We start from the raw sequence: 14,824 nt of genomic DNA on the forward strand, positions 1-14,824 counted from the left end.
AACATCATTTTATTTTTGTAATGATCTGTGGTGAATGCTGGGGGCTGGCTCTTAAGCACAGATGGCTATGATGAAACACGCTGCCAGTGCTGTGGGAAGTCCTTCAGTACACAACAGGGTGAGTAAAGCGAAATCAATGAGAACAGAGAGAAGAGAGTATTTCTGACCATGTGCCATGAAGTCATCCCTGAATAAAATTTACACGTAGAAATACACTGAAAGGGAAGGCGACTATAGTTAAAACAACTCCTTACCAGTGTAACACAAGTATGTACCAAGGACGAGGCCAGCTAAAGCCCTCATGATAATCTCAGGCCTGAGTTCAGGAATCCTGGTTTTATACCAAATGGGCTAAAGGCACTGAAAAGAGAACAAACTCCCTGAAGAAATGCCCACGCTTGTGCCCAGATAATCAGAATATGATGCCGTCTTCACAAATTTATGGTCACTTGTAAATGGACCCCTTGTAAGACACGTCCTTCGGAGGTGCCCACAGCACAGTTCAGTGACAGACACCAAGGGGGGCCAGCTACCGGGGATGCTGCTGCTGCCACCTACCAGTTAGAACAAGTTTTCTTATCTGATTCTCTGTGCTTCCTTTTAGGCCAAATTTCCCTCCAGCAATGTAACCCTCTGTTAAACAATGAAACGAAGCAAAATAATTATAATGAACTGGAGGAAACAGAGACACAATTTTATTAGGCACTTTGGTCCCCTTCTTCCAAGAGCACTGGGTGAGTAAGAGGCTAATTGAATGAACTTGGGAAGTTTAGTTACTCAGAGAACTTTTCTTTACCCTTGAACTGTACAAACGGGATCCAGTACAAAATGATTCTTTCAGACAAGACTGGAGACAAAGGGGGGTACGCATAGTGCATTCTAAAGCATCAACCACCCGGGGCATGTTTTGTAGTCGTCTGTAAAAATGATGACATATTCTGGCTCTTTATCTTTGTAAAGGACTCGAGTTCAAGAACCTCCTATTGCTGAGGAACTTCCAGAGCAAAGACAGAGTACTAACAGGTACAGTTAAAACACTCCAGCAGGCCACTATAACGGCTAATAGGTGCTTATGCATATGGCATGGCCAGAGACCAGATGCTGAGTTATCTCTCTAGCAACTAATTGTTTAGTACATTTCTGAAGTAGCTTTTTAACTATTAGTCTTGGCTAACGATTCTTCTCTACATTGTTCTTTTTCCGTGACTTAAGGCACACGGGCACCCAGAATTCTACCTCATCAGCTGTGCACTGGTAACAATACCTTTGGATCCTCACGACCTCCCCAAATGGCAGACCACTCCCCAGTGAACGCTAATTCTGCTTTTGCCTGAAACACCAAAGACTTTGCAGACCCCGAGCGGGATAGCCAAGAAAGCCTCGAGTCCGGCAGCTCACGCCGAAAGGACAAGGTTTTGAAGTATTTTGCAGAAATCCTATCTGATGGTGAGTTTTTCACGAGCTTGACCCGTAGGCATTTTTTAGGAAACAGCAGGAATCCCAAGAAAGTGCGTCAAACCAAGGTTATTTAAGTGACTTAGGAAGTTTGAGAAGTCAACATAACCAATTTAACTATCGCCCTGTTTTTGTGTCACTGAGAACACTTCTGAATATAGGGAGGACACAAACAAAACAGTAAAATCACCTCAAATCTAAGATGAACTCTTACATCATTACTGGGAAACAAAGGCACTGACGGCCACGCTGACTTGCCCTGGGTTTCGGCATGTGCCTGGGGAGCCAAGGAGCCTGGCCTTGCTGCAGTTCTAAGCTCTCTCCCGGCTGCTTCTCCTTCGGGAGCTGGCCTGTGTCACCCTACGCTGGAGAGAGGAGGGGGTGGGGAACTTAAGGCATTTTGAAATGAGTACGGTGCATTTTGTTCTAACCCATGAGGTAAGTTTTTTTAATGAAAACAATAGAAGCATGAATAATGGAAGCATTCTCCGTTACTATAACTATGCTTGAGTCACAGAAATATTGATGAGATTGCAATGTGGTTTTAATGGCCTCAGAGATCCATTTTAACAGAAGAAACCACCTATAATCCAGAAAAAATAAAAGTGACACTGAGATATTACCCAAGATAGGAAGTTTAAGAGGATTTCATCTTTTCATAACAGGGTACTTTTAAGAGCTTTTCATGGTTTCAAATTCAGTTCACACTGGCCCTAAAAGAAATGGCACGCTTTTGCGAGTCCTGGGTCTGAGATAAAGCTAGGCGGTATCCATCTCTGCAGCGGCCTATAACTTAAGCAACCCCATTTCCTTTAAGTGCTTATGTCAAAATTACACAGGAAGAAGAAAAAAAAGCCATTGGGCAAGTATACTGTTCGCTTCCAACCGTCTTTCCCGCCCCCACGCTCCGGAGCTGAATTCCTCGGGCCCTGGGAGACAGCTTACCTGAAGTCCTTCAGCTCCTGCTTGCCACTGCTGTCCTCCCTCCTGCTGTCGCCCAGGTCGGCAGCAGCTGCCAGCTGGAGGCTTCGGGTGATGGGCCCGCCACTCCGTTCTCTAGATTTTACATTGAACCGGTCTGTTCTTTTCTTACCGGCCAGAGCGGATTTGCTTTGTAAGACGGCCTTGCTTTTCTGTACCCTCACGTGCAGGCTCCGGGCCGCCTTGCTCGAGAGCTGAGCAGAATGATTCTTGGCCACAGCTTTGGGCTTTTTCCCCTCAACGTGAGTTATTTTGGCCATTCTGATGGGACTCGAGTTCCTTAAAGAGGAGGTTGGTTTTTTGGCCTTCCCCGAAGCTGCAAATTTGACATTCTGCTTGGACCTGAAGGACGAGGAAGGCAGTGGGACCTGTGTGGGGCCTGAGCTGCGAGCTCTAGTCTTGCCCAAAGGAGCCTGCGTGTTTTGCATTTTAATCTCGGCGTCTGCGGTCCGTCTGCGGTGGTTGCTGCTACTGCTTCTGTCACTACTTGCAGGTGACACATGCCCACCTTTCTTGGACGAGTGGGAAGCTTTTTTTTTGGAAGGAGAAAGCGGTTTTTTGGGACAGCTGAAAGCAGCATGCTTATTCAGGCTTCCAATGTACGTGAACTCCCGATGGCAATACGGGCAGATGTGCGAAGAGGACTCTGAAGCATTTTTTAAGTCCGCCTTCTGCTTGGCAGATTTGTTTTTTTGCAGGATGGCTTTCTGAACAAGCTGATTTTTTTTCTTCAATGCATTTAATTTGAGCTTATTTGGTGACATTTTGCTGAGTTCGACACTAAAGTTCAGTCTTTTGGGCTGTCCCATTCGTCTGAAGGCATTTTTCCCAGAGTTCTCCAAAACCACCACACCGTTTTTGGGCTGCACCGTTTGTTTCAGCGGTACTGGGTTTTTCCTGGGGGTGTACCTCTTCTTGTCGCTGGCAGAAGCGCAGGCCAGGATATGCTTGTGTAACTCGGGCATGTTGTCTACACCTTTGCCGCACTTGGTGCAGCGAATGGCAGTGCTAAACGTCTGTGGAATGTTGTGTGTAGTGAAGTTGGTGGCCGTCACACCGATACCCATGGGGTTTCGGTGGTGGTACTGAAATGGAGGCGGTTTAAAGCTTGGGTAATGTTGATTGAGACCCAATCGAACATCTGGATCTTTCGTCTTTATTCCAGAGGCCATTATTTTTATGGTCGTGTAAAGCTCTTCGGAAGAATCATTTAACTCCTCTTCCTCTTTCGACGTTTCTAAAGGATCTTCCGGCAAACTCTGCATATGCTCTGCGTGGGCCTTGCTGGGATCTGTAAAGTTCTGCGGCCTCAGGGTGCCACTCTCAAACTCGTGGTGTGTGCACACCTTATCCGGGTGGAGATCTCGCTGGTGCTGCTGCAAATTGCACAAAAAAGCAAATTCTTTTTTACAAACTGAACACACAAAGATATTCCCAACTCCATGAAGCAAAAAGCGATGTTCCGACAAATCAGTTTTAGCCTTAAAGAGCTGCACACAAAATTCACATTTGAAGGGCCATTCTTCAGCATGAACAGATAAATGTTTGGTTAGATCTTTAATGGAAAGAAAAGGCGATTCACAGACATTGCAGACAAAGTTTTTGTTGAATGTTTCCTGAACAATATCCTGTTCAACTGCAGACGGGGGTTCTTCCCTGGGTTTCAGATCTTCATTCTCTAATTCTTCCTGTTTGAAAGATATCATGGGGAGAGAGGCTTCCAGATTATCCCCAGAAGAAACAACGGATGATACTGCTGACAGAGGAGGTGGTGAGGGGGAAGAGGAGGAAGATGAAGAGAACGAAGATGAAGATGCAGATGATGATGAAAGTGTTGGAGGCCCCGGAGAGGCAGCAGACATGAGAGGCTCTACGGAAGGAATGGGAGAAGGCGAGGGAGACACCGTAGGAGAAAGAATCGGAAGTGGGGACTGCGCAGTAGCATTTGAGAGTGGGGAGGGACACGGGAGAGGAGACGCCCCGGAAGAGGGGGCTGCAAGAGGTATGGTAGGCAGGAGTGGAGGAGGTGGTGTGGCAACAGTTAACACAGGAGGACAGGGCGGAGGGGATGAGGGATGTGTTGGCATCAAGAGAGGAGGCAGCTGCCCGGAGGAAAGAGAGGGTGTCTGGCAGGCAGGAGATGGAGGAGAAACATCAGGTGGGCACTCCACAGTAGGGGCAGATAAACTCGTGTCAGGCCCAAGGTCAGGATCTGCTTGGGGATCCAGGGATTTACAAGGACTCGGGCTCCTGGTCACATCTGCCGTGTTTTCGATGGGCACGCCGATGCCATTGTATTCATTGAGAAGGACCTTCTGCAGCATGCAGGTGGTCGGCTTCTTCTTCTTGACAGCACTGCAGGCTGGCTGCGCCACGTTGGTGTCTTTGAATTCCTTGCCTTCCGAGTCCGCACAAGGCTTTTTATGCACACTGAGATCTAACACCGATTCCCACTGGACCGGAGGCTTGCCTGTACCCTCAGCCTTCTGTTTGACACCGCTGGATAAATCCAGTGGCTGCTGGTTGCACACAGGGCTGAAGGTGGAACTGGCGGCCCACTCTTTGGATACCTTGAATTCATCAAAGCATGGCGGGCTCACGGTTTCCCTCTCGTCTCTCCCAGACAAACTCCACACCGGGGAGGAGTTGCTATGACTTTCTAACTTGGGCTTTTTGGAACCCAGAACTGCATCAGTCCACACTGCTTTCCCATCGCTTTGCTTTCCGAAGTCTCGAAGGGCAGGACTGTGCTGTGGAGAGCTGGGAGGGGAGCTGGTCCGCCGCTTAAACCGACTGGAGGTCACGGGCAGCATGGACGCAGGAGCGGACACACAGACAGGACCCAACTTAGTGATCTCAGCTGCCAAAATCCCTGCGGGAGGAGTTAGTTTATCCTGGGTTTGAAGGAGCTGCTTGAGCTTTGACGACAAGTACACGCCTTTCTCTTTGTGGAGAGACACGGCCTCTGTGGTGATGCTAAGGGGCAGGCTCAAGGAGCACGAGGGTGCTATGGGCTCAGGCTCTGCTTCAGCTTTGATTCTGGGTAACACGGGAGGACTCGCAGTTCTCCGTCTCTTGGACTCACTGTTTGTGCTGCTGGAAGGCTCTTTAGGAAGATCATCTATTATGGGGACCTGTGTGGGCTTTATATTCTGAGTAATTTCCACTGTAACCGGAGTGAGCAGACAGTTTATACCATACAAGTCTGCCGAACTGGACTCCATCTCAATCACATCACAGTTACTGGTGCTGCTGCTGGTTTGAATTTTACCATCAATATAGTAATTTAAGTTCTCAGAAATATTGCTAGAAATGTCCATGATGTACACGTCATCTGCCTCCCCTTCCTCCTCGGGTTCTGTGCTGGGAACGTAGACATTCTGGGGGGGCTGGGCCCGCTCTGCGGGCGGCTGGGGCTCTTCCAGGAGGCCTCCTTTCCTCCGCACACCTTTGGGAATCAGGTGACGCTCATGAACTCTGCGCTGGTGCCGTCTCATATTAGTATGAGTGCCAAAAACCTTCTTACAGTATTTGCAGGGATGAAGCTCTTTGACTTCTCCATTCTCTTCTGCAACAGAAGAATTTACTGTTTCTTGGGAAGCTTTCTCTGAACTCAACATCAGACAGTCTTGCCCAAGACTGGGAGGGTTCGAGTCATCTTTTGGAGTGACACCGTCTCCAGATTCTTTGCCATCAGCTGGGTCCTCTGATGGCTGTAGTGTTAGGCTGGGTTTTCGCTTTAACCCTGCCTCATGGCGACGCTCATGCCTCCGCCTGTTAATTTGGGTGCCGAATGCTTTCCCACAGTACTTGCATTTGAAAGCATGGTTGACTGTAGATATATGGATGTGCATGTGCCGTTCCAGCCCCTGTTTGGTTGTAAACTTTCTTTCACAATGCTGACATGGAAACATTAATGTTTCAAATACATCACCATTGGCTTCTTCCTTAGTTTTGGGAATTTTGATAACAGGAGTTACCTCTGGAGAGTCTTCGAGAGTTTCTTTTGAAATGTTTTTTGGTTCTTCTAATAAATCTTCTAGCTTCTCATCGCACCGTATTTCTGGCTCTTTCACAGAGCTTTCATTTGGCATGTCAGCTTCTTCTTCCCCCTCTTCTTCCAACCCATCATCTTCCTCCTCCTCTTCCTCCTCCTCTTCCTCCAAGTCATTCACCTCACAATTTGTTGCTTCTAGCTTCTTGTCTGGTTCTGTGTGCAGCTCGCAGGCAGGGAGAGGGGTTCCTAGTTCTGGAAGCACATCCTGACTAACCACCTCCTGAACAGCTGTCTGCTCAGCTGCTGGAGCTGAGGGCTTCTCATCCTCTTCTTTGGCACCTAGAAAGCAGAGGGAAATAGAAGCATGGAGGTGAGGGCAAAACTAGCCGATTTAAGATCAATTCTTATTATTCAAGTTATTTCTCTTAGCACTTAAAATGTGTAAGGGAGGTTATGATTAACAACAAACAGCTATACGTTCTCATTTATAAAGTTGTATTGGATTTAAATCCATTTCATTCATTCAGCTAATATTTACAGAGCACCTGTATTAACCAGGCAACACACTGGGCAGAGAGGAGACATACGTGAACAAAGAGTCACTTGGAGCTTAGAATCTTTTCTGTGTTTAGTCACACATATATAAACATTTTTATTTATAGAAATTGTAGTGCCTAAAATTGTGTTGGAGTAGCAGACACTGAATTTCAGGAGACTAGTTGTGAATTCCAATTTCTCAGGATTCCAAACTGAAATAAGAAAGTTGTTAAATATATTACCTACCAGGTTAGATTCTTAGTGATCTTCCTTGAATGGAATGATTCTCTCCTCCCTTCCTGACTAAATCTACATTTTTAGAAGCTAGAACAGTTTCCAGATGATCAGGATTTTTTCAAGTAAAAGAAACTTTAGGGACCATCTCTTCTAAGCCTGATCAAATGATTAGCAACTCAGGAGTCTCAATGCCCGAGAAGAAACCCAGGTGGGCAGGGAAGGACTCACTGGTAAGGTGACAGTTGAGCAGAGACCTAAAAAAAGTGAGTCATGTGAATATGTAGGGGAGGGGGGAGCCCTCTGGACAGAGTAAACAGCAGATACTGAAGTTCTGAGTCAAGAACCTGTTGGATGTGTTCAAGGAATAGCAAGGAATCTGGAAAGAATGTGGGGAGGGGGATGGAGGAGACTGGAGGAAGGCAGGAGAGCAGAAGATACGATCAGAGGCCAACTCACATAGGACCGTGCAGGCTGCTGGCCTTTACTCGGAGTGAAACAGGGAGCTGAAGTTCTAACAGAAATATGATATAACTCACTCATATTCAAGAGGATCACTCTTGGTACAAGAAAGATAGGGAACTCCAGGTGGATAAGGGTGGAGGCAGGGAGACGAGAGCTGCATCCTGCAGGAGAAGGGCCAGGGTGGCGACTAGGGTAGCAGGGGAGGTGGTGGGAATGATCAGACTCTGGATACATTTTGGAGATGAACTAACAAGATGTGCTTGCTGACTAGCTGTGGTGAGAGAGAGGAGCCACAGCAACTGCAATAATCCTGTTTGCTAAGCAGTAGGAAACGGCGGGAAGAGCAGGTTTGGGCTGTGTGTGTGTGTGCTGGAAGAAAGTAGAGTTCATTTTGATGTATTAAAACTTTGAGGTACCTGACAGATATCCACGTGAAGATGTTAAGCAGTTATGGATGACTCGAGTTCAACAGAAGCTGAGCCTAGAAATGTACAAGTCCTTAGACACAAAATAGTATTTGGAGCACGGGACTGGACGAGGTCACCTGGAGAGTGAATGCAGACAGAAGAGAGGAGGGAAGACTGCCCCCAGATGACTCCAGTACTTAGAGGTCAGAGAAATGACCCGTGAGGTAGCTGGAGAATCGAGAGAGTGGTGGCCTTCGGCTAAATAAACCAAGTTTCAAGGACGGAGTGATCAGCTGTGTCCAGAACTGCTGATGGGTTGGGTAAGGTAAGGACTGAGAATGGAGAATTCCCTTTACCAAGGTGGCTGTGTGGTGATCATGGTAACAGTTTCAGTGGAGTAGCGGGGACAAATGCCTAGTAAGAGTTCCTAAAAGAAGGTAAGGAGGGAGAGACAGGGAGACTATAAGCAGCTCTTTCAAGTTTAGCTATAAAGAAAAGCAGAGAGATGGAACAGCGGTTGGGAGAAACCGAAGGAGAGCGGGGACTCCCAGACAGGAGCTGTCCCAGTGCACCTACGGCTGACAGAGAGTGTCCCTTCTCCACAGCGCCCCCTGTCTGTGCAGCCAGGCCCCTTGTGCTGTACACGCGTGAGGAGTCAGAAAAGCTCTGGGACCTCCTGGCTTGTTAACTGGATCTTTCCCCTTTCGCTGGGCAAGTATTTACTATATGCCAGTACTAGGCGAACAACGTTGTCAAGATCCTTATCCTTATAGAGCTACATGAAAGCAAGCAGGCAACACCACTATAATAAATGAATGGTTACGCCCGTGGAAGTACATGCTGCCACAGAAGCACACAAGAGGACCTTGTACGTGGCTTGATCAGGGGAGGCTTCCTAGATAAAGTATTGGGCAGGCTGAACGTGAAGGTCAAGGAGAGAAAAGGAAAGGCAACAGGAGGAATCAAAACATATAGCACACTGTGAATTATTTTGGACTCACCTGTGGGCAATGGGGACCCATTAAGATATTTTAAAGCAGGAGGGTGCCAGTTGGGAGATTTTGGCTGTGATGTGGATTAAGGGACGGGGAAGACACATTACTGCAGGCAACCAATACGGATGCAGTGGTATTAGAAGGGAGATGCTGCTGCTTACATGAAGACATGTAGCAGTGGAAAGAAGCAGTGGAGGCAGAAAACAGTGGCCAGACTGTCAAGATAGAAGAGCCTGTCACAGACCTGGTGAATGCCTGGATACAGGGGAAGTGGGGGTTAAAAAGCCAACTGTGCCAAGCTCTCTAAATGCAAGCTCTCCTCGGAATATCAGTCTTCCTTTTACCCATATGCCCACCATTTTACTGGCAACGAGGCTTCTGCTTCTAAACAGAAACCAGTCTTCCCATTCCCCGCCCCCACCCTGACAAATTTCATAAATCCCATGAGTTTTCCACAAACTGAGAAACCAGTCATTTGATGGTGGTAATGTATTTCAAATTAGGAGCTAACTCCCTTTGAAATACTACATGTTCAACACAGACCCAACATGTTGCTAAAAAAAAGTTGGAATGAGACTACAGAAATTGAAAATAACATCTGTAAGGCACAAAAATTTCTTTATGGAGTTCTTTTTGGACCAAAATCTGTGGCTTCTTTTAATGGAAAAAAATATATAAATGTATTATTTCTTTCTCTGTGATTGGTAAACAATTTCAGATTTGAAACTGTCCAAAGCAATATAAACCAAAACACAGCTCTGCTCACTAGTAAGGCCCACACCAGAGTGTGTCCATGTGGTCACTGAGCTTTAAACATAACGGGAGGTTTGGGGAACACAGGAAGAGTCTGGACTGCTTGCTCAGACCACTTTTTAAGAATACGCAGAACATTCAGGAATGACAACTACACTGTACAGAACCAATTACACTTTAACCATTTATTCCACAAAAAGGTAAATATTAAGTACCTTTTTTTCATGGGGCCTGATGTTATATCAGGAAAAAAATAACTGTCTTGAATTTTGAAGGGGGAAAGGGGCTCCTGAATTTTTGTTTTTAATTCTGCCACTAAATGTAGGGAGGGTCCTTAGTATTTTTGTTGTTCAAACAAATGTCTTAGCAAATCTGCTATCAGCGGGCAGAACTTAGTTTTATAAGGTTCTGGGAAGTAAACTTGTCGATTCTTGCTTCATATAATGCCACCGGAAATTACAATCCTTTATGAACGTCATCACCACAAACAGTGCTAACAAAATGGCTTAACAGGAATAAAAAATATTGCTGGTGGCTTTTTTCTCTACAAATGTTTCTTGAAAGTCACAAGCCTACATTTTGAAATTCGCCTATTTGGGTCACTATGAACAACTCTTGACCAAGCTCCGGTCTTTGCATAAATTGGCCACATAACGAATTAGGACATAACTCCCTCTTTTCTAATAGCAATAGTCTCGATATGGTGGCTCAACTGAGCAATCTGCCTTTCTGATTAACTTTCAACCCATGTCTCTGAATTCTTACAGCATGGAGGGACTAGAATATTAGTCCTCAGAAGAGACCACAGAAAATTTAGTGGGAAGAAACACGAGAGATAAAATAGAAATTAAAATTCTAACAAAAGAACATTTTTCACTCTGCACATTTTTCATTCTGATATATAAAATCAAGGTGTTTAATATTTTAAGTAATTTTTTAACTGAACTGCAAAACATACCTAAAGTATGCAAATCATAGCATAGAGCAAGATAAACTGTTTACAAGTAAATACACCAACGTGCCCACCCACACATCAGTGGACTAGTACTGATGTGTACTAGTCTGACTCCTGTCATTAGAGATGTTTTTTCATGGTTTTGAACTTTGTAAATTATTTGTAAATGCAATCATATACAATGCTTCATTTTATTTTAACCAAGCATAATTTGATTTCTAACAAGGAAGGTCTATAGTACATTTTTTGAAGAGGATGGGGGATGTGAAGGGCTTGTAGGGGACCTTCTTGCTGTTTCTTTTCTTGAATGACTCTCAGGCGGGCATGCCAAAGAAATCTATAATAATAAAAGCCTAAGCAATCATTGCAACTGAACGGACGACCAAACAGGCTGCATGGGGTGACCAGGCCGGCAGGGGGATTAGCGAGGGACGACCAAATGACTGAGCAGCAGGCTGCGTGGGGCGACCAGGCTGGCGGGGGCAGTGAGGGGCGACCAGGCTGGCAGGGGGGCAGTTTGAGGTGACCAGGCCAGCAGCAGGGGCAGTAAGGGGCAACCAGGCTGGCGGGGGGGGGGGGGGGGGAGAACAGTTGGGAGCGACCAGGCCGGCAGGGGGGGGGGCAGTAAGGGGTGACCAGGTTGGCAGGGGGGCAGTTGGGGGCGACCAAGCCGGCAGGGGGGGCAGTAAGGGGTGACCAGGTTGGCAGGGGGGCAGTTGGGGGCGACCAAGCTGGCAGGGGGGGCAGTAAGGGGCAACCAGGCTGGCGGGGGGGGGGCAGTTGGGGGCGACCAAGCCGGCAGGGGGGGCAGTTAGGGGCAACCAGGCCGGCGGTGGTGGGGGGGGGACAGTTAGGGACGATCAGGCAGGCAGGCAGGTGAGCAGTTAGGAGCCAGTGGTCCTGGATTGTGAGAGGGATGTCCGATTGCCGTTTTAGGCCCCATCCTGGCAGTTGGACATCCCCCGAAGGGTCCCGGATTGGAGTGGGTACAGGCTGGGTTGAGGGGACCCTCCCCTGCCCCACCGCCCCATGCACAAATTTTGTGTACCGGGCCTCTAGTACAAAATTATAAATGGTGATACACACCCAAATCATGCAAGCCCAACACCCCAGCCTACCTTCTGCAGAATCTCTCATATTGGCAGAGGTGTGATCTGGCTCACTTGTCTTCAGCTGTATGTCTTCAGTTTTGTTTCCTTTGTTTTTATTTTCCTGGGGTTTTTTCTTCCCTGAAACAAATAAACCATTTATTTATTTGTTTGTTCATTTGTTCGTTCATTCATTCACTATTACCCCGCATTCTTGAAGGAGACCATCACTAATCCAATCAGAGCAAACTGTCTATTTCTAGGCAACTATCACTTCAATCCCTAAAGAAAGGAATAGATGATGAATACAAATACTTTTAAATCATGTCAGAGAAAAAAAGAAACCCATAAATCTTGTATTTTTCAGAATCTTGGGCACCAGTTCCCTCATAGCTCTAAAGCAACTATCAAACTAGCATAATAGATTCTAGAAAAGTTAACAATACTGATGTCACAGGAAAATTAGATGACAGCTCTCAGTTTTAATACCATACACATAACAGGGACTGGCAGAAATCTGGTTATTTATAAGAAGCACATAGGGAAAACAATATGGGTTAACTTGGGGCCCTTTTAGTTAAGACATAAACACCTATAATTGTCAAAGTAAAACAACAGAAGCTGAGATTCCACTGAATTGTAAGGAATACTCATGCACAATGGCTCAAATATCAAAGCAGAGTAATTATGAATAATTCACTGTGGCCAGCCGGCACGGCACTCTGAGGGTCCTGAGGGACTCAACTCGAGGTCCAGAACAATTCAATATTTCATTAACAATTTGGAAGCTGGGATTCAGGAATCATTAACTGAATTCCAAGTGATACCACAGTTCAGAAGATAAGATGAAAATGCAGCACATTTCTGACAAGCTGGAACAGTGAACTCAAGTCACCAAGATTCTCAGTAAAGATAAACAATTCTAGACCGGTTACTACTACTAGAGGCTCAGCATTTGGTCTCGTTAGGATTTAACCAGAATTTGCAACCCCTCTTGGCCATTTTTTAAATTCCAAGTTTCTTATGCCTGGTAGCTTTTATTTTTCAGTTTTCAGATTCAGAACAGGTCCCATCACCTTCCCCAAACAGTTCCCTTCTCTTTCTGCAATGCTCTCCTCAAACAGGCTTCATACAGCCTCCTGAGCTTTCTCTTTCGCAACGAACAGCCACCTTGATCTCTGATTTAGTAAAATGACAAACTAGAAAACATCGGCAGTTTCTGGAAAATGGTGTTCTCCATAACAGAGAATCACAACAGAGCAGCATAATTAATTAAAATGTAGGTAACAGATGAAACTTAAGATCAGAGACACAAAATATTATCATTGCAAAGATCATGATGATTAAAAATAGAAACATTTGTAAACAATACAAACCAGATATTAATCCTAAAAAACATCACCAGATTTTGAGAAATATTTAAGAGATTCAACAAGAAAAAATGAATAAAATACTTACTAATCAGCCATTTAATGTTAGTCTTAAAAAGAAGATTCTAAAACACCATTTTGAATCCCTAATTCTTCAGTAAGAAAACAGAAGTTTTCTGCAACTGTGTGAGAGAGTTCACTCAAACACAATCTGAAAACAAGTCAATCCATTCGTTTCCAAAGGCAGCTAAAGGGAACTCAGGACTTCACTGGAGCCACGCACAGCAGCAGAATCTTCATGGAGCAGGTAGATTCACGTCTCCAGGGGGAAGGATTATAAACCCATGCCCTCTGCAAGGGGCAAGGCCATGAAAACACATGACACGGCCACAAGTCACCTCCTCTTTCAAGTCTTTCTCCCGCAGTCAACAGCACTGGCGTAAATCTGATAATGACAACGGCTCCTGAGGAATCCAGTTGTGCTTTAGGGAGTTTGGATTCTAACCTTTCCACCAGTTTTCTTATCCTCATGATGACATATGCCCAGTCCATCTCAGATTACTGGTAGCAAACAATGCTAATTTCAGTGACTGGCTACTAACAGGAACTGCTGTAGTTCCGCAGGTCATGCCTCGTAAGACCCACGTCAGGACTCCTGCTGCCCCCTCAGACATTTCATTCCAAAGTTATATTCAGAAAATTTTCCCTGGATCAAAACCACAAATGTGCTGTAAGACATCAGTACCACCTCATGTACTCCAAACAGGCCAAGAAATATGACCTTTCTTACTGAATTCTTACTTGCTACTACTTTCTACAGGTATGAGCTTTCAAAATACATAAATACAGAGGTATGGTCTAAACCTTCCCTCCTTATGCCTAAACCTTACGTGAATTTTAAAAATCACACTGTACAATTTAATAGAAATACAGACATTAATTTATTGTATTACTGTCCCTTGCAAAAGCAACTCAAAGATTTTCTGCAACTTCTCAAATACTATAGAGGCTAGTGAGCAGGCTATATAAAGAGAGTAAATTGCCCTATGTGAACAAAGTACTAAGTTAGATTTCTAGATTTATATTATAATAAAGCAAAGTACAACTTTAATAATACCATTTATTAATATGTACTCAGAATGAGATCATATAACTATCTAAAAGGTAAAAATATCACTTGAAGTTTTATTCTCTGCCTAAGTAAGTATGAGAACACCTAGCTGATCCTGAATGTCAAATGTCTATTTTTGGACTCTCCAAACCTAACCAGCGAGAAGAGAAGTATCCCTCCTGCCCCCAGGTGCCCTCTTTCAAACCCATAACCAGGAAACCTTGATGCCCTGTGAAGAGAAGCCACTTTCAGTAGGAATATCTGCATCCTATTCAGAGAGCTCCCTAGAGCATCCCACCGCAGACTACTAGAGGCTGGATACCAGTGGTTCAACTGTAGTTCAAGTGACATTGGACCAGATCACGCTCTGTTGTGGGGCTGTCCAAGGCATCGGAGGACATTTAGCAGCATCACTGACTTCCACTCACTAGATGCCAGTGTCACCTTCTAGTGTGACAACCAAAAGTCTCCACACT

The 14,824-nt window shown here is 45.4% G+C and overlaps 1 protein-coding gene across 7 annotated transcripts in view; it reads right to left on the reverse strand.

Annotated features, from left to right (window-relative positions):
* PRDM2 (PR/SET domain 2) overlaps positions 1-14,824 on the reverse strand; it is a 109,793-nt gene that overhangs the window by 23,333 nt on the left and 71,636 nt on the right. For 6 of the 7 annotated variants that reach the window (XM_079777447.1, XM_079777445.1, XM_079777448.1 and 3 more), the window contains 2 exons: positions 11,898-12,008; positions 2,401-6,772 (listed from right to left, as the gene is read on the reverse strand). In XM_079777447.1, the coding sequence (XP_079633573.1) occupies positions 2,401-6,772; positions 11,898-12,008 (4,483 nt within the window). Of the gene's footprint in view, positions 1-2,400; positions 6,773-11,897; positions 12,009-13,325; positions 13,893-14,824 lie in introns of those variants that run through there. The other variant, XM_079777450.1, reaches the window with a different exon arrangement.

Source organism: Cnephaeus nilssonii (assembly GCF_951640355.1).
Source record: "Cnephaeus nilssonii genome assembly, chromosome: 7".
Classification (NCBI taxonomy): domain Eukaryota; kingdom Metazoa; phylum Chordata; class Mammalia; order Chiroptera; family Vespertilionidae; genus Cnephaeus; species Cnephaeus nilssonii.